The sequence below is a fragment of the Saccopteryx leptura genome, chromosome 1 (genome assembly GCF_036850995.1).
Source record: "Saccopteryx leptura isolate mSacLep1 chromosome 1, mSacLep1_pri_phased_curated, whole genome shotgun sequence".
Classification (NCBI taxonomy): Eukaryota; Metazoa; Chordata; class Mammalia; order Chiroptera; family Emballonuridae; genus Saccopteryx; species Saccopteryx leptura.
Window position 1 is genome coordinate 199,584,160 of NC_089503.1, and position 19,681 is coordinate 199,603,840.

Sequence of the window (19,681 nt, forward strand, 5' to 3'; positions counted from 1 at the left end):
AGCATGAAACACAAATCGTCTGTCACTTTTAAGAGAAGAAAGAAAAGGAAGGAAGAAAGCAAGGAGGAGACGGGCATTTGGAGGTAACGGCTCACCCCCAGGCAACCACGGTATGATCTCACAGGAATGCTAGCTAGCTACAAGACTTTTAAAAATTCATTTTGGTTCCAGAAGACCACCTGAAGGATGTCCCCCTATAGATTTTAATTGCCATTTCCACAAGCATAAAGTGTTAGCTTATAAGGGAACTTGAGTCGGAAAGGTACTATGAAACCCACTTAAAGAAAAAAAAAACCTAAAAGAGTCTATTTCATAAATACATTCATATCTATAGTATTTAAATATTTGATAAATCCCAATAAGGAAGTAAGACATTTTTGTGTAGCCATCTTGTAAAGATATCTTCCTGGTACATAAATAAATTATGTATTTATATGTTAGACATTCTGAGATAAAAAGTAAACTCTTCAATATACATTTTTAAACACTCAGTTTTCATTTCATTAGATGACTAAAGACTTCAACTTTTCGTTTCAATCCTATGCCTCTATATTTTTCAGCTTGAATGAAAGTGTACAACTTTTAAGTTATTATTATCAGAGACTTCATTCTTGTGGTGGTAATCAAGATCAAAGTTAACATAAGATCAATAAATTCCCAAACTCTGCTTTCAGTTAAAAATTTTAGGCTTCTCCCCAACTAAGAAATGGGATAGCTGGGCAGTTGTATAAACATGTTATGTCACAGAAATCTAGAACATGGGCATTCTAACAAATAGATAGTTTTTTCAAGGACAAAATGCAGAGTGCGTGGGTGACACTGAAGTATCGCAGAGTGACAAGGGGGAGCTAGTCTTGACTTTGAACATTTAGCTGAGCCTCTCCGCCATCACTACTTTTTACTGCCTTCCTCCACGTGGAATGCCTGGAAGTGAGTCACCGCAGTGTTAGAGTACGTCATCTAGTGTCCATCTGCAAGGTGGGTCCTCAGGAACCGCCGTGTCCCATGGGGCTCTAGGAGAGGCGCTGATGGACCATCTGTGGGAAGAGTGTGCCATGAGTCCCCTCCACACAGGAGGCGACTGGGAGAAAGATGAGGGAGGAAATCAAGTATAATTCAGATGATACCTTTTGGATGAGGGATTTCAGTCTCTCTAGGAATTCTTTGGGTGTTTTTTTCTCATAGGAATCACATGAAGGGCACGTCTAGAAATCAATGAAAAAGTAACATTCTTTTTTAAAACATGTTTCCTATTGAATAAAATGTTAATTTAACATTTTTTTTCCAATTAGAGACATAAGATCATATTCAGTGAAAAAAATGGAGAAACGCATAAAATGGTTCAGGAAATAATAATGGGAAAAACCAGTTGTTCCCTATCCGCAGGGTTAACTTCGGCAAAGCTTTGATATATACCCTGCCAGTGAGTTTTTTCTTTGCATTTATGTTATTTAAGCAGATTGGTAATTTGTTGTTTTTTTATACTTAACCTACCATGAGCATTTTCTATTGTGTTAAATATTCTTCGAAAGTGTGATTCACAATGGTAGCTTTGCATTCCAACATAAGATTAAACTGTTATTATTTTTGAATGCTTAGATTGCTTCTAACAGTTCACTACTTTATACTGTGCTTCAAAGAACAGCTCCTAGTAGTTTTTCAGATGCACCTTTGTTTATTATTTGATAAATTTCTAGAAGTAGAATTACTAAATTAAAGGGATGCAAACTTTAAGGCTTTTGTTACACATTGTAAAAAGTTTTACTTCTATTCACATAGAACATTCTTACCATTATTGGGTAATTAGAAATTTTTTTTGGATAAATAGGGTTTTCTCAGTTTAATTTTCACTTACCTGATTACAGGGAGAGTGAACAATCTCATGTATGTATCGTCCACTTATATCTCATTTTTGGAAACTATTTCTTGGTTTGCACACTTCACCCTCATTCCTGCTGAGAGCCCCGCACCTGGTCTCTGGCTTTGGCAGTGCCGGCCCGAGGGTGTGGGGAGCGTGCTTGACTGATAGGTAGGGGGACAGAGCGCTGGTTCTCATTCTGGCTCTTACTGTTCATAGGGGACAAGTCACTTGGCCTCTCTGTGGTCATTTTCCCTTCTATCAGAGGAAGGACTTGTCCAAGCCCACTGCTAGCTCACTACCGTTTCCTGTGACTTTCACACTGGCTCTCAGGGACACACACAGCTCCTTGCTCTCTGAGGAAGGTTGGAGAGGATCATTTTTACACTGTGACCAGGCCAGGTGACCAGCCAAAGGAAATAAAAATCATTTTGACAATGTAACTAAGATTTCATTTGAATTACCTGTGAAATTCCTTGGAGGAAAGAGAACCGATAAATTTATCATATGTATTTCTCCACTGGTTTTGATTAATACTTAAATCGTTCATGAGAGTGTCTGCATTGCTCATGAGTTGGCAAAACAAGAGATATTCAAGAGGGTCTCAGGGTCCTCTCCCCAAACTAGGGACTGTTGAAAATCTTTAGCCAAACATCAGTGCCCAGGCGTTTCGATGAATATGAACTTGGGACGCACCGGGAAAAGGTTGTTCTCTAAGAGAGGAAGGCCCGGTGTGAGACTCCCCTGGTCTCTGTGAGGCTGTCTTCTTCCTTGTAGGAGAGCTAGGATCCAGGGCCTGTAATAAGACTGCAAGTTATATGTGACCATCTAACGAGAGGGAAACTCCCAAGTCACACTTGCACCTTCTGCATAGTGACTCCCTCGTTGTGGGAAGCTGTACTAATTCGTTCCAGCTACCCGGGCCCATTCCAAGGTCCAGCTGGGCTGCTGGGCACTTTCAAGTGTGGACTTAGACGAAGTGACTTCACATCTCAAAACAACCCAGTAGATCAAGTGTAACTGGCAGAAAGCCCTGCAGCTCTGGCTACAGGAGTGAGTGTGTGTGACAGAGAGAGAGAGTGTGTGTGTGTGTTAGATACACTGACTCAGCACAGATAAAATGGGCAACAAGTAACAATCTTACTAGGCTCTGCTTCTGCGTCCTCCCTGCACTTGCGGGAGGCAGTCTCCTCTTCAGCTTCTTCGTTAACGCGCGGATTGTCACGTTATTCCCTGCGTTCACTGACTTGAGTTGAACCTCCTGAAAACATGAGAAAGCTGACCGCTCACAGTGTGTCTGAAAGAGAAATAGTTTGTGGACAAGTTCATAAAAGGTATTCAGCAAGGAAACATGTTCTTCCCAGTCCTCTCTATCTACTTGTGTGTGGCACTGCCTTGGGTCACATTTGTTTCAGCAGACCCGAGGAATGGCGTCGCGTCCCACTTAGCCCTTGGGCTGCAGAGAGGAGGCAAGCCTCGCTCTCCACACATCTGTGTTTCCCAATGCCTTGGTGGTCTGGGTGGTGGGCGGGAATTTGTTCTGTATCGGAGAGTTAGTTTGGTTTTAGAGCACGTTTTCTGAATTACGAGGCTCTAAAAGTCACACTGACTAGCAGCCGCTCATGTGAGCTATGCTGTCGTCTGATCCGGAATCTTTGCATTTGTGTTTTGTTTCACTCTGTGATGTGCACGAGAGCGTCTGACCGCAGCATCCTCGTTTGCGCAACACCGGGCCAAGTCCGGGTCCCAGTGAGGATCCGCGGAGTCAACAAAGTAAGTGAAGACGTTGAAGCCCCTCCTGCCGGGAGAGGACCTGGGCGCCTGCATCCTCATCTGAGATTCAGGCCCTCGCCATTGGCCACCATGCTCAGCTTTTCTACAGTGCTGTCCATACTCTCAGGTCAGATCGGGTAGGATTCTGCCTGAGTCAAGCAGTCAGGGAACAGAGGCGGCATCCTGCCCAGCTGGTGGGAAGGAAGAGGGTTCCTCAGACAGTGAGAGAACCAGGAAGCTGTCATCTCAGAGGACGGAGAAGTGGACAGAGTGGAGATCAGAACGTGGCTCTTGGTTTTAGTCAAATACTTAGCAACTAGTGAATAAGTCAAAATCTTAAAAATTGCAAAAAAAAAAGGGAATTTATCAGAAGAACAAAGTTTATACCAACCTCTTGAAAGCATTTTAATGCTACCCTAAGACCTTGTATTCAAGTTTCTTTTTTCTTTCGGCAAGAAGGGCATGTAACGCTGTCGCACCCCTTGACCCTGCTGCACCTCCATCTCACTTGTGTGTGCGGACACCACGGCCGCAGACCAGAAACCTCACCCTCTCAGGTTCCTGTGGGCGGACCCGCACTTACCGGTGCTGCCCAGCTCTCCCATGGACAGTCAGCTGAAAACAGCATTGGGGCTGCTTTGCATTTTCCAACCCATCTGCTCACCCAATATGGATGTTGATTAATAACATGCATGGTTAAGACACAACCCCACGGGCTCGCTTTGCATACGCAGCCACAAGCCGAAAGCCAGCTTATCTAGTTTCCTTCCCTCTGAGCTGCTCGCCTGTCGTGGGGGCAAGGTAGTGTCCCTTCCATGTTTGCCAAAATGCTTATTTAATAGAAACTATTTATAAATGTTCATTATAGCACTTTTTTTTCCTTGAAAACCACATGCTCTTGTTTGTTGGAGGTTTTTTCTTTTCTCTTCTTTTTGACCACAACCGGCTTAACTTACTGGAAAAAAATAATATTCATATTTAAAGAGGTAAATTTTCCAGCTGAAACTGAAAACGCGAACTGCTTCATCTGCGCTGATCTGAGAAACCAGCATTTCTCACAGAGGCCCATTCTGCTGAGTTAACATTTACGTGTGTGTTGAAAGAAAATCAGGTTTCAAAGAAGGAGAGGGGCCCCACCGAGCAAGCCCCCCTGAGACAACATTGCTGGGAGGGGTCATGAGCAGCGGTGACAGCTTCGACAGCCCGGTCACGGCTACTCGTGCGGATGGACCTCCCTCCCGCCCTCCCTGTGTCCACGGACCACGGGCTGTGGCCTGGTGCTTTCTGCGAGCAGCAGGGCGGGCACCAGCAGCACGCCCGGCGCTAGGACTCGCTTGGTCTGACTGCGGAAGCACAGCAGGGGCAGCCTCAGAGAGGTAGAGGGGCTGCCGCCCTGCAGCAGTTGTTAGGATGCCCCAGCTGCAGTGAGGGTGGTGGAGAGGGGGTGTGGAAAGAACTGAGCTCCAGGCAGCCGCAGGGCCCCCCCCTCCACCCATGGGGTTTCCCAGACGACCCTAAGTTCATGTGCAGCACCATCACCTGGGGGCCAAAGCGTGGCTTTCCTGTGCTGTGTCCAGCAGAGCAAGGCTTTGTCCCCTCCTCCCTTAACAGAGGAAGACACGAGACGCAGACACAGGACGCAGCTGTCTCACCTTCCTCTCGCGGAGTCCACCCGTCCTTAGCCCGAGACCAGTCAGCGAGTGCTGCTCTCGCAAGGAGGTGCACACAGCTTGGTCACTTTACAGTTGACTATTTGAAAATGGTTGCCTTACAGCTGACTTTTCACCTGAAAGCCCCAGCCATTCACACTGGGAAGTCTTGCTGAATGAATGAAATAACCTCTGTTCCACACACAAACTAGATTCAGATCAGGCCCTGCTGACACTCCGGGCTGGGAAGTCTGTATTGTCAGGGCTGTTCCTCTAGAATGTTCAGAAGCATCTCTGGCCTCCCCCTCTTAGGTGCTAATAGAACCCCCCCACACACACACATAACTGTGAAAGGCAAATATTTCTCTGGACATTGACAGATGTCCGGAGGGTGGGGGAGCAGACAGAATCACCACCAGTTCAGCACCATCGGTTATGATGAGAAAGAGAAAGAAAGATGCCTGCTGAGGCCAATCGGAGATCATGACTATATGGCAAGATTCATCTGCAAAATTTAAATTAATTTATTCTCCTAAACTCTCTTATAGACCCTGCTTTGACACTAGCCCTGGAAAACTTGAGATCACACTACAGTGGCCTTGAATTATTTCCTTCCTGCCCGAGTCAGCCTGCTGGCAGAGCTTACAATCTTAGGTACCCTGTCACCCAGCGGCCTCACAGCCAGAACTGCACAGAGAGTCACTAAGACAAAGCCCTTGCGCTGTGGTGGTAGCTAAAAATATCTCTCTTTAACAGAGCTCGTGAAAAAAAGCACCCACTAGGTCAGCTCAGGCTAGAAAACGGGCCTTCTTTCTTATTTCTTATATTGAAAGTTCTAGGCTGCAGCTCAAAGACTTCAGAAAGCACTCTAGCCCCAGGAGTTAAACAAAAGGCATGAGATGCTGGAACATGTTATATGTATCAATAATTAGGACATTGATTAAGACAAATTCTTACTTATTGGAAAAGTCTTTCCAATAAACTGAATGTGCTACTTTCATTTTAGATGCTGCTTATTAGAAAAGGGCCTAGTGAATGAGAGTGGTTAGGCTCAGAGCGAGTGAGTGAATTTTAGAGAAAAGCAATAGTTGTGACTCATTCACTTTCTACACTTTTACACGTAGGGCATTTACAGTAATTGTTTTCTTTGCAATGTGTCTTTGTAAGTGTCCCCCTCTGTAGTGTCCCAATTACTGGTAGCACTTCTATAGTTATTCTAATTTATGCAGTTATAAAGGTCTGTGACAGTGAAAACACTTCCCCACTTGCGTATATATCCTCAAGGTACCAAACCTGAAGACTAAGTAAGGACACAGCACACTTGGATGCTAGACCTCTTCTTCCCCTGACCCAATGGATTTAAATGGCTTAAGAGAATGGGATGAGTTGCTCAAAATGGTTCTTTCAAAAGACCTCACCGAAGGCCAAAGGTGAGACTCACAGAGGCCAGTACATGGGAATTCCATTCTACCGGCCGGCCTTCCTGTCCGCCCTCCATGCTGCTCCCGTCATCTCATCCTCTTCCCTTTCTTTTTCTCTCCCTTTTCTTTCTTCCTCCCTCTCTTTCCTTCTTTCCTTCCTCCCTTCTTTCTTTTTCTCTTTCTTTCTTTCTTTCTTTCTTTCTTTCTTTCTTTCTTTCTTTCTTTCTTTCTATCCTTTCTTGTAATTAAAAGGTGAATTCTGCTTCTTACGGTATCTTAGGTCTACTAGAGGGCTCAAGAACTTTCATGCACAAGGGCTCTTAAAATGTAATTAGTTGGTCATTGCTCAGAAACTGATCACAATATGGATTTATTTTCTAGTCTTGTTATTCTGTCTCATCAGTACTACTTGGATATACTCTTAGAGCTATTCGGAGATAAAAATATATTTTATAAGCTATGTAGCATTTTATTGGTTGGCTTGTTGGTAAATTGATGAATATTTGACCAAAATAGAAAGAGCTATTTTATCAGTTATTAAACCTCCAAATTCATTGAAACTAAGTATATTCCTAAGCAATTACGTTAATGCCTTTCTTAATTGGATTTAAAAGCATATCAAATATATCTTCACAAAGAAATTCAACTAGTCTTACCTTTACATCTTCTGGAGCTAGCAGAAACTCAGGGTCCTAGAGCAAAAGAAAATCAGTTCTGAGTTACTCTTATGTCAAAAAACTCCTTTTGTATTAATTGAAGAATATTATTTAAATTTCGTTCTGACAAGTATGGCCTTACCAAGTCATTCACATAATTTTTCAGCTCATCAACAACATCAATAAGTTGACGCAGTCTAATCAAGAGGCGATCTGGCCCTTGGAGACTTGACTTATGAGCCACCGTCCCCAAGAAGATGACCAGCAGGCAGATGAGTGTCCCCTGCATACTGCCAGGACTGGGTCTCAGAGGTGCCAGTCGAGCAAGACCTTGGTCTCAGTTTTCACTTCGGTTTGACTGTGACCAGGTTGTCAGCAGAGTGACGTATTTATTCATCCTTCAGGGAGAGCTAGAGCCCTCCCATCGCCGCCTGGAAATCTTTGTAAAGTGGATGAATGTGAGTAACTCTTTTTTCTTTTCCACTGGCGAGGTGTGCGTGTGCTGACGCATGGGGGCAGGGATGGATGGACCCCACGAATGTGCTCCATCGGCATCTCAGACAGGAAGGGGAGGCACGGGTGAATTCCAGCTTATAGCATGAGTCGCAAAGTGTGCCCTGTAAACAGTAGGTGCACCCGACTTCAAAGGAGTAAACAACAACACTCTGATCTCTCTCTGTCTCTCTGCCTCCCCTGGCCTCTCACCTGTTCCCTCTGACAGTCATAGGGCGCTTCAGTAATGACTAAAGTGGCCTCAGTGCTTTCTCCTAGGACTTTTCTTATGGTAATCATTATGCCTTTTGACTGAAATCACCCAGTATTCCATCAGAAAGGGTAGGAAATTTTAAATATCAGGGGTATTTTCCAAATTAGCAAGACCAATGTAGGTTCCCTGTCAGGTGAAGGGGGTTCAGAGTAGAACTGGCTCCCACCGCTTCCTCAAAGCCTCTTCCAATGACACCCCTCTCAGCGGCGACTGGCATTTGCTTAGCCAGCTGACCTGTGCACAGAATAGATGACTCTGAGGGACTGTGCAGAAATTCACTCAAGATTTCACTCTGCCTTCATTTAAAAACACCTTCTCATGACCATCTCTTCTATACAATGTTTCAGTTAAATGAATGAAAAGTGCTAACACTGCTCTCCAAACCAAAGTTGTTGGCTTTTTTTTAAAAAACAGAATTAAACATACTCATAACTTATTTCTTTTTTCTCTTTGTGTAGTGTTACTTTTATCTCTTAGATACTATTTTCTCTGGTATGAATGGGCTTCCTAACGATGACCAGGCAGAAGCTAACGAAGGACTCCACGTCCAGCCATGGCTCTGTCCTGCTCCCCGCCCTGCCCCTCTGTCCTGCTCCCTGCCCAGCTCCTCTGTCCTGCTCCCAGCTCTGCCCCTTCTGTCCCTGCCGCTCTGCCCATGTAAGGACACTGGATAGAATGTTCCAGCCAGAGGCAGCTTGGTGCCCGTCAGGTCTCACAAACACACCTCTTGACTGGGGAGCATAGTTATTCCTCTATCTCTTTACCAGCTTACAGCCATACTTTATACTAGAATGTTACCTAGCTGAGATACATTGGTTTGGACTTGGTTTGCTTTGAAGGTTGACTGTAATCTTTTCATCATAGACTGTCTCTTCAGGAGTGTTCAGGTTTGGTCTAACGGAGAGATAAGACTTCTTATCTTCTGTGAATAAGAAGTCCTCCCTGTAACCGTTCATTTCCACAGGGGAGGGCTCTGTGCGGGCCTCCGAGGTGCGCCGGGTCGGGGCTGGGGGTCGCCACCTGGCACCGCAGCACTGCCTGCAGCGTCTCCGTGAGTGCGTCCCTTATCTGCCTAACCTGAGTCTCCGTGAAGACACTAACCACAGTGGTTAAGAGCTCAAAGTCTAAAGCACAGTGCTGGGGTGTAAGCCCAGGCCCTGACAATTAATAGCTCGTAGGATGCTGGCGGTGTTCTCGCAAAAGGAAAGTTAAGCGTAGAATTTAATCATTGGGTTGTGGTGCGGCTTAAATAGACATTCCGAGTGAAATGAGGAAAGTGCAGCGCGCACTGCCGTCCCAGCAGATATGTGTGCTCCTGCCTGCAGACCAGGGTGGGAGGGGAGGTCGCAGGCCGGCTGGATCCACGGGATGGGGAGCACAGCAGGGCGGTGTTCGGCCAAAAGGCACAAGTGGAAAGCCATTCGTGCGGCCCAGAGAGATCTCTCCGCCCAAGCACCACCACCTGGGAACCTGCTCATGGCTTTCCTGTGCTGTGCCCAGGGGCGCCTGGCTTTGTTCCCCTCCAGGGTCCTGCCCCAGCAGAGTGACTGAAGACCTTTCTGAGCATCACACCCGCTGCCTGAAGTGGCATATCAGTTGTTAAGCATTTTGAATATACACTGCTCATAAAAATCAGGGGATCAGGGAACGTACAGACACTCTAGTACTTGCAGCCTTTTGTACAGTGCGTTTTCACCCATGAAATCAAAGTTGCTTTTGCATCTCATTTGCATAATCCAACAACTTTCTTTGACTTGTCGTTTGCTTTTCTGATGTTCTTGTTTAATAAAATAAAAAAATCAAATGTTTCTTTTTTTTCATCGCGTCCTATTCATTTTGAACTATCCCCTAAGTTTTGTGAGCAGTGTGTATCATCACTGGTGTGGTAGACTGAGTCATAGCACCCCAAAGATGCTTCCAACCTAATTCCTGGAACCTCTGGACCTGCTGCCTTCCCAGGTCACAGAAGAATCTTTGCAGGTGCGACTAAAAAAAAGCTGCTGGGACGAGAGAGTGCCCCAGGCTGGTGGGTGCCCAGGGGGCCCCTGAGCGGAGGGCCAGAGTGGGAGTCAGAGGTGTGATGATGAGCCTAGCACAGCGTGCTCTGGGGCCACAGGATGGGGCCCCGCAGAAGCTGGAAACAGCGGGTCCGTTCCCAGAAGGAGCCGGCTCAGGGGAGGCAGCCCGTTCCGCCTTGTTCTGCGCCCCTGACCGTTGCTCACTGTTACAGTAGCAGCAGGAGAGCAGTGCACCTAGGAACGGAATCTTTACTCTCGGAAAAAAGGTGGGAGAAATGGGAGCGGAGATAAGGGAGAACCAGCCACGGCTGGGTTTTTGTTTGTTGGGCCTTTAGGTGGGTGGTTGGGGTAGGGGACAGCGACAAAGATCCCTGAGGAAGAGAAGGAGGTGAGGCTGGTTCCCCACATGGTGTGGGGAACGATGGTCCAGATGTTGGATGGTGTGCATCGTCACAACCTCTTCCTAGAGCTCAGGCGGCTTTGCTCGGGGTTGGCGGAATGTTTCAAAATCATAGAGCCCGATTTGCCTTTCAGTGGAGTTTATTGCTATGTTGGGACGGGCGTCAGAGGGGGACCGAGGAAGCTCAGGCTGCCCAGGGGCTCCGGCTCTGCTTACAGACGACGACCTCACCACCGCTTTGCAGTGCGTTCCTCTCCTGTCTTCCTAGCCTCCTCCTCTCTTTAATTACTGTTGTCACCTAGCACCAGTCTGTCCTGCCATGACACCTGCACTGAGGGTGAGAATTTACTCAACGTGATTTATACAGCAGAGGACCGTTTGGGTATGGCATGAATTTTGTGTTTGCCTCTGCGCCCTGTCTCTGGCGAGGGACTCCAGGTGAGCGCAGAACCCGCATGCCAGTGACCTGCTATGGACGGATGCATGGGGAGGTCGCGCCCCAACTACCACCGCCCCCAGCCGTCCACACCGGGAAGTGCACTCTCCACCCAGGGGGCCTCACAAGCTGTAGCCCTCCCCAAGCTCACTGTCCTGAGGCAACTGCAGGTCTTTTTCTAGGCAAAGTGCCATCGTTATTGTAGTACTTGTGTATTTCTTAACCACTTAGCATGTGTCAAATAGCTGTCATTTTTAGTAGTTTCCTATCATCTTTTTTTATGTGGTTTTGAATGAGGGGCCCCAATCCCAGTCCCATTCCCCCCCTAGGCTTGGTGATAGCCATTGTGCAGCTTTGTACTGCACAGTGATTGTTAGGAAAGCAGGTCACATTAGAGCAGAACCCCCTGGAATCTGTCTGGAAGCAGTCACCCTGAAGCCTGCACCGCAACTCGCTGGGGCCAGGTGACAAACGAGAGTAGAATGAAGGATTTATTCTTAAGGACAGAGAGAAAAGGGGGTGATGGAGGAAGGGAGGGCAAATGAAAAGCAAACTGTTTCTTTCCTACTTTTGCACACGGGCCATCTGAGCTCAGGTTTTTTACCCCCCCCCCCACCCGCGCCCCGTGCTTGTTCAGTGTGTGCGCACATCTGCGCACAGGCAGGGCAGCCCCAAACTCTGCACAGGGGACACCAAGAGGCGGCTCTGGTCAGAAGCTGCTGGCATGCAGCAAGCACACTGCTCGCACCCACACCCAACTCCTGGGTAACTTGGGTCTGCTACCTGTATTCTTTCCTGGATGAGACCCTAGGTTGTCCCCATGAGAGTGGGAAACATTAGTCACCTACCCAAGGGGATTCATGGACATATTTCAAGAGTTTTTTCTAATGGACTGTCTTATAGACCAGCTGCTCAGGATAGGAACGGGCCAGGGAACCGGTGTGTCCTGGAGTCAGGGACAGCAGGGCAGAGGAGCTGATGTCTGACAGGACACTGCCACTTCACGGTTGTGCCAGGGGACAGCTGGGCCAGGTGTGGAACTGTGCTGGGTACGACCAGTGTCCAGCTCCCTGGCCCTGTCCTCACAGCCCTTCCGTGGGACCACTGCATGCCATGTGCTCCGTTCCTGTTTCCACGCGCTTTGGCCTCTCATGTAGAAGCAGGTGGTCTGCGTGGCCCACTCTGGGAGGAGGGGCCTCCAGTGCTCAGAGTGATGCTAAGCTGTTATGTGATATGCACCACTCCTGCACAGCAAAGGTGTTCAGACAGGTGGCTGTCTCTAGGCTACCGTGACACTCATCAGTGACACTAGCGACTGGATGTCCCTCATCCCATGGCAGCAAGCATGGAGGAGACAGGGAGAGGACAGGCAGGTCTGTGGTGCTCAGCCAGGTTCCTGCTGACCCCACTCCGGGAGCCCACCCAGCCTCCTGTCCAGTGCTGACCATCAAAGAGATCCTTTTCGCTCTGCCCTCGAGGTTGCCCCTCAGTCTAGGCACTTCTTTCTGTTTCCAGGAATGATGATCATTTCTGGAAAAATCACTACTTGGCATTTTTATCATTATAAAAGTTATACACATGTCACAAAACAAAGAATTCAAAGAACATGCCATGGTAGAAAGTAAAAATAAAAGTTGCTCCCTTTTCTTTCTGATTTTCACTCCCTGGGGACATTCTTGAGAGTTCACTGTGTATCATTCTCGACTCTGTTCTCATGTACGTCCAACAATACAGAGGAATAGATGTGGACAGAGAGGTTGAAGGAAGTAGAATGAGACCTGGAGAAAAAAAAAATGGCTTGAAAAAGACATATTAGAGATAGTAGGCGTAGAAAAAAAATGTGGGGGTTTTACCTAAAAATATAATCTTACCGTACATATTCTACAACTTTCCTTTGTCATTCAACAGTATGTCAGAGACAGCAGCTCCAGCAGTATTCCCGCCTGGACACTGCGTGTAAGCAGATGGAGTGAGAGTCCGTGGAGTGAGAGTCCGTAGTGAGGCCGACCTGCTGGTTGGCATTTACCCTGTTCTCCCTTTTCATCTCCTACAGACAGCACTGCCATGAAGATCCTTAAACTTCTGTCTCTTTAAGCACACGTGAAAAATATCCCTCTTAGATCCCTACCCCACATTCTACTTTCTAAATGGCGAAAGACGATATCCTTTTAAAAATTTGACAGGAACTGCCAAACTGCTCGCCCACCTCTCATACCGGTCTGTGTTCCCACCAAGAGCCTGTTCCCTCCTCCTTCATCCTCGCCAACACATCATGAATATGTTGAACGTTTGCCAGAATTCTCAGGCGGAGAGTTCGTTTATCTTTGGTCCGTCTTTGATCAACAGTCAAGCTAGTATAGTTTCATACCTTTATCGGTGTATTTCTGTTTCTGCGAACAGTGTTGTTCCTATTATTGGCCCAGCTATTGGGGCTGTTTCTAATCTTCTTGTAAGGGCTTTCATTCTGTTAACAATATGTTTGTTAAACATGTTGAAATGATGTTCTGTGTCTTTTACCATAAGTTTTTTATTGTATCTGAGAATCTTATGTTTTATTGGAAGGAACTGCTGTTTAATATCAAAAAATATCTCACCTTCTGTAAGAGTAAATGGTAGGAATCGATTTAGTCTTCCTCTTAACCTGAGGAATTCTAATGCCAAGGGGGTAACTCTGAATTCAGGAGAGCTTTTAAATGACTTTGCATTGAACGCATCACCAGGCTAGCGGCATATTTTTTGAAAAATAATACTCCATGTGTGGTTGAGCATGATTTAATCAGTTTGTAGACAATGGCCCTTGCATTAGTGGGTTCGCAGACGTACCAAACACCATTGTTTTAGACGGAGTGGGCTGTGACACAGAATTCTTACGTCCACATACACAATTTCACAGCACCCTCGGGACAGGGCCCTGCAGAGCCCTGACCGGCACCTGAGCCGTCCACCAGCCGTGTTTGCTACAGTGTTAGTGCTGTTCCGTTTCACCTGAATTCTTGTAACATGGTTTCTCCGTGTCCGTGTGCATGGTAAGTCTGCCGGTGAGAGCAGCCTGGGAACAAAGTGAGGCAGGGAGACCCAGACCGGGAGGTTGGCTCGGTGGGCTCAGAGGTGGCCCTGAGATCTGTCCTTACCTTGAAACAGAGTCCCACCCGGAGGCACCCACGCTGCCAACAGAGGGGTCCAGGGGCTCTCCTTCCAGGAGAGGACCCGGGACCAATGAACAAGGTAACATAATGAACAATTATTGAGGCCCCCGCTTCTCCGGCCACGTGCTGTGTAGATACTCTGCCATTTAAAGCAACAATGTGTAGAGCAGTCCTGTGATTCTCTTCTTACAGGTGAGGAAACTGAGACACAGAAAAATGTTGAATGACACATTGGCACGACTGGGGGAACTGACCGCAGAGCCTGACCCCTCACTGTGGGGCCTGGGCCACAGGCCAGGACAGCACAGTCTGTGAGACTCTGGGAAGGGATTGGGTAACAGCGAGGATGTTTCTGACACTTGGGTTTGGGGTAGGGCACACAGTCCTTTTGCGAAGTTATTCCTGGTGGTGTGCAGGATGTAAATGGATGTCTCGTCTGGGTTAATTAAGTGGTCAGCTTCCAGTCTGGGTTGGAACGCCTCGTTGCCTCTAATTTGCTTTACGCACGGACCCCCTGGTCCAGTGTAAGGGTGGACGGTCGTTTCCTGGCCTTTTGTACCCACAAAAGGGGAGAGAAAGAAGTGAGTGAACTCCTGCACTCCTCTTGAACGTGAGTTCTGTGCTGCTGAGTCCACTCAGACCCCTGACTGTGTCCTGTCCTCACGGCCCTGCTCAGCCCTGGGGACTCAGCCCTGGGGACTCAGCCCTGGGGACTCAGCCCTGGAGACTCAGCCCTGGGGACTCAGCCCTGGAGACTCAGCCCTGGGGACTCAGCCCGTGGCTTCTCCCATGGAGTCCATCCATCCTTGTCATGTGTCTGCTCTTCCCCTTTCCCGGCCGCCTGCCCTGTCCCCAGCATTCCTGTCTTTTCCAGAGAACTCCCCCCTCTCTTCATGTGCCCAAGGAGGGCAGCTTCAGTTTTGCCATCTTTGCCTCCAGCCATGTTTCAGGGTTCATTTGCTCTGAGATCCCCTCGTTCATCCTGCTGGAGGCCCAGGGTCTCTGTTTAGAAAAACACCGTATTTCTTGAGTAACATGGACAAAATCAGTCAGGAAGTCAGCTGTCTTGAGAATTTAATAGCTAAAGTATGAGTAAGTAATTCACATGTATGTAATCAAGTGTTGTTGGGGTGCCAGGCTTCCTGGGCCTGCTTGTGGTAGTGAGAACACAAGTACACTCATCTCCCGCTCCCAGGAGCTCCCGGAGTCTCAGACGGCCACCACGGGGGCTCTGGGAGGCAACGGACACGTGCCTGTGAAGACAGTCAGAATGAAAGCTCGGTGACACTAGGAGACGGCGGGCCCGTGGTCATCGGCAGTCACGTCATCGCAGGTCCTGGTACTGCTGCTGTCGTGTGTGTGTCAGCTGGAAGCTCTAATGTCACCATGGGTGGGGATGGGTCTCTGGCCCTAGACTTGACTTGCACCCGGCTCTCACCACCACGGCCCTGACCCTCATGCTGGGTTCAGAGAGCCACTTCCACTGGTGGGTTGGTGCTCGGGTCTGTGCTTAGAACGGGTGCCTTAGGAACGCAAGGAGCCAGGTGGCTGAGGTCGGCTGTCATCCAGCAGAGAGAGGACCACCGCCTAGGAGAGCCGGCCAGCCCGCCACGCGCCTCCCCCCCCCCCCCCCGTCGTCCTCTCCTCACCCTGGGTGCTCCTGCTTCCGTTGTTCGTCCACTGCAGCCTTCTGCTCTCTCTCTCGCTTTGTTTTCTTCCACTCATATGTTTGTTTCTTGTTCATGAATAGTTTCATTGTAATTGTTTTGTTAGGGAAGGCTTCCTAGCCTCTAGATGTCAGAGTGGAATGGGTTAAACGCCATGCTCCCCAGGGGTGGAGAGCCTCTGCGCGGCCAGTCGCTCTCAGCACACAGCTCGTCTGCACCCGGGTCCTCTCACAGCAGCGAGCAGGTGCCACCAGGGAGGTGAACGTGCCTGGCAGTCCTGTGTGTGACAGACACCGCACAAAACGTTCTGCTGAGTCCTCTGCAGATAATCCAGGAAGAGGAGGTTGTTTAGAAAGAGGAGGTTGCCCGTGGACTTGTCACTGACATACAGTAACAATGGTCAGGCTGTGGCCATGTCCTCAGGGAACCCAGGGAGGGTTTCCTGAGGAAGATGTTAGAATGAGAAGTCCCTGGTGGCAGAATGCTCTGTGTTGGACAGACATGCGACATGCTTCAGGGTCTGCCTTCGGACGGCCCTAAGGAGGGCCCGGCGTGACCTATTTGAAAGGAGAGGATGGTCTCAGTCACATGCGGCAGAAGGGCAGGAGTGTGGGGACCAACGTGGGGGAAGGAGAGAGCAGGGTCCTTGAAAGTGTGCCCTGCGCTCACCAGTGCACCTGGGCACTGGGTGGAGTACCACAGGTAAGGTGACATTTCAGTACAATGAAATTTGACAGGGCTTGGAGTAAGTGATTGACAAACACCTGTAAGAGTTTTAGGAGACTCGTTCTCTTAACTAGGACAACAAAGTGACCTTGTGGCCCTTACAGGGATCCTTGGAGGGGCTGCCCTGCAGGGGAGGGTCAGGAGACGGGGAGCTCTGGACCCCCCACCCCTGCTTTAACCGGAGAAAATCCTCGCTCATCTGCTCCACATATCGGGCCCTGTGGAAGATTTAGGTGGAAAATGGGTTTACCCAGTAGAAAGTCAAGGTTTTTAAGTGACTGACAGAGCCCCTGATCATGGGCCCAGGGTGGTGGGGGCTCCTGCTGTGTTCCCATTCTGCCTCCAGAGGGATGCCCCGGGGCCAGCAAGCCCCCACCTGTGCGGTGGCCCAGGCTGATCCCCGATGTTTACAGGTCAGTTTCTTGGGCACATGGACGTGCCCGCCATTATTCTGAGTTCTGCACTTACTCAGTCTTTTAGTTATTGCTGTATTTCATAAATTCTAGGACAGCATTATTTTATATTAATATCTCAGAAATCAGGCTGCCTCATAGAATCGAGGACAACTAAGATTCAAACAAGTACAATACGCCACCTAATCCTCACATTTATCATCTAATCACTGTTACGTTCCCATACATTTTCTATCACCTGGGCCCTTGCTGACCAAATCCTTCCAGGGAAAAGCATCACCTCTCTCCATGAAAACGCTGGCAAGGACGTTTTTGCCTATAAAGGATACCACATAGGTAAGTCCACGATGAAAACTGTTCCTTGCACAGGGACCCATTAAGTGTTAGTTCCCTGTCTTTCCATGGAGGGTGGTGGGGGACCTCTTGTGTGGATCAGACATGCAGAGTGTCGGGCGGCGGCTGCCGCCTTTGCGGTCCATGGTATCCACTAAAGGGAAGCGGGAGCTTTGAGGAATGTTGTGGGGTAGAGCTTTGACAACCCCGGCTGTCTTCCAAACAGAGTCTGGAAGGTAAAACACCCTTGTCAAGAGAGAGAAGCGTGGAGGCTGAGAAGGATCCCCTGTGGTCGTTTCCTGTGAGTGCCCCGGAGTCCCAGGAGTGAAGACCAAGGAGAGGAGGAGGAGCGGGTTCTGACCCGCGACAGACTGTCCCAGTTGTCAGAGACATGAATAAGAACAGGACCAGCAAGGGGTGTGCAACACACTTCCGCCTGGTGTGTGCATGGGGTGGGGAAAATACATGGTCTCCCTGTCGCCCCGGGGGAGCAAACGGGCAAGTGACGTGCGTGTAGCACCTGTCACCTAAGAGGTCTGTGGCTTAGGAACACGCTGACTCAACTTGCTACTTGAGAATTTACATCACCTTGACAGCGGACTTCCCCAAAAGTGGAATTCGGAGCAACCTCCCATCCCGATCTGGGGGGAGCAGAGATTTCCTTCTTCCTCTCTCGGAGGTGGACACAAACCAGACCTCATCCCCTCCACCCACATTTTCCTTTACATAACAACAGAAAGAGGTTTTTTCCAACAGCTTAGTCACTGGCAGATGAAACAGCATTCTGAAAATTAGGAGGCAAGGTGACTAAACTGCTTTCAAGGAATTTTTTCTTTATCTCTTTAAGTTGAGGATTCTTGAAGGCGTTATTCAGCATTTCCAGTGAAAACGCACCCATCTGAGAGATAAAAATGGCTTGCGGTTGAAAGCAATAAATAGAAAACACGGATAGAGCCTGTGTGTGTTTGCTCTTCCGCTGAGGGCCATCGGGTCACTGCCCTGTGAAGGCGCGTGGTCAGCCTCACCCACCCGTGTGCTTGAGAAACTGAAAGCGTGCTGGCCCGGATGTGTGGAAAGGACACTCGGTGTGATCGGGCGCTTGTGCTCTTGAGGTTTGGTTCCCAGTCGCCCAGGGTTCTCATGCCGTAATTTCTGTAGTGCACTTCCTCCTGGAGGACTTAGGATTTCATGATGAGTACCAAGAGTTAGAAGTGTCATCTTTGCCCTTAAAATGGTTTTTGTCTTTGAGAGCTTGGTAGTCATTAAAACCATGCACTTACATCGTATGACTGAAGCTTCAGGAGAAAGAGTCCAGACTTAGATGAATTTGGGCGGAGGCTAGTAAAACACACACTGGTGTAGAACCCTAGGAAGATACGGCAGTCATGCGGTAGTATAGTTACCTGTGAACTACCCAAGAAACGACACCGGGGTTATTATCATGACGTTATTAACCATGTCAGCCATTCAACATGCTGGTCGGTGGAATTCCTTTATTCGGTTCTGCACTAGAATTCATCTTGATAATATCAGGTTAAATTCCTTGGTCATGTTTTCCCTTTTGAGGCAGGAGCACCTCAGATAACTGCCTCCCACCATGGTGTGGTATTGAGACTCTGTGTGACCATCTTGCCCACAGCTTTCTTCCCAGGGATCAGCACAAAGCCCAGCACAGAAACAAATTTAATAGACAGGTGTTGCCTGAATGCACGATTGGTGATTGAATGGATGAATGTATTCAATAACCAACTACTGGCCCATACTAGAAACATAATTGGACATAGCCAGCAACCAGTCAGCAACTCAGCCCTGATTCTTGCCAATAGAAGATTCAGTGGCACCCGCATGGGAGGAGACCCTCCACCCTGCCCAAGCATCACCGGAACAGACAGCGCAGGCTCTAGAAAGCAGACGGCGACGTCCCTGCAGTTACAGTTACCCCAAAGAGGCGGCAGGTGTACCCTAGATCAGACAGAACTGTTTCCGCTCCTGCAGCAGAAGCATTTGCTCAGTAACAAAGAAGCGGTCACTCAAGCAGAACGCTTTGTAAATGCCTGAGCAGTTACAAAGAAATTTCCTGCAGAAAAGCAATTCTTTTGATGATCACTCTAAAAGAATAATTTCGGTAGTTTCTTTTTCAGTTGCCGTGCTTGATCTGTGATCTGCATGGTGCAGCATTGTTAGCATTTGCAAACAACAGGAATGGTAGGGAAATGACTCAGGGACGTTGTGAGACCCAGTTATTAGAGGCAGAGAGGAGACTGGCCGGGAGCGCGCAGTGCGGATCGCTGCCATCAGCAGAGGCGTGGGTTGGCCGGCCGGGAGGATGTGAGAGTGGGGGACGGCTCTGGCTCGCCTGGCTTGGCATCAGATAGGCATGAATGTCAGTAGGCCAAGCGCCCGGCTTGGCAAGGGCCGG

At 48.5% G+C, this 19,681-nt stretch overlaps 1 protein-coding gene and 2 long non-coding RNA genes across 3 annotated transcripts in view; 2 read left to right on the forward strand and 1 right to left on the reverse strand.

Moving 5' to 3' along the window:
• Positions 1-19,681, forward strand: part of LOC136405387 (uncharacterized) — a 62,974-nt gene that overhangs the window by 33,363 nt on the left and 9,930 nt on the right. The gene's annotated exons all lie outside the window — the stretch shown is intronic.
• On the reverse strand, positions 978-7,897 carry IL21 (interleukin 21). The gene is made up of 5 exons (XM_066384738.1): positions 7,500-7,897; positions 7,358-7,393; positions 3,003-3,155; positions 1,128-1,205; positions 978-1,037 (listed from the first exon to the last, which is right to left on the reverse strand). Exons 1-5 carry the CDS (start codon positions 7,644-7,646, stop codon positions 1,014-1,016), a joined length of 438 nt encoding a protein of 145 aa, XP_066240835.1. The 5' UTR covers positions 7,647-7,897; the 3' UTR covers positions 978-1,013.
• Positions 15,879-18,159, forward strand: LOC136405392 (uncharacterized). Its single transcript, XR_010751511.1, has 3 exons — positions 15,879-16,492; positions 17,204-17,265; positions 17,489-18,159. It is a non-coding gene; the product is annotated as an uncharacterized lncRNA (long non-coding RNA).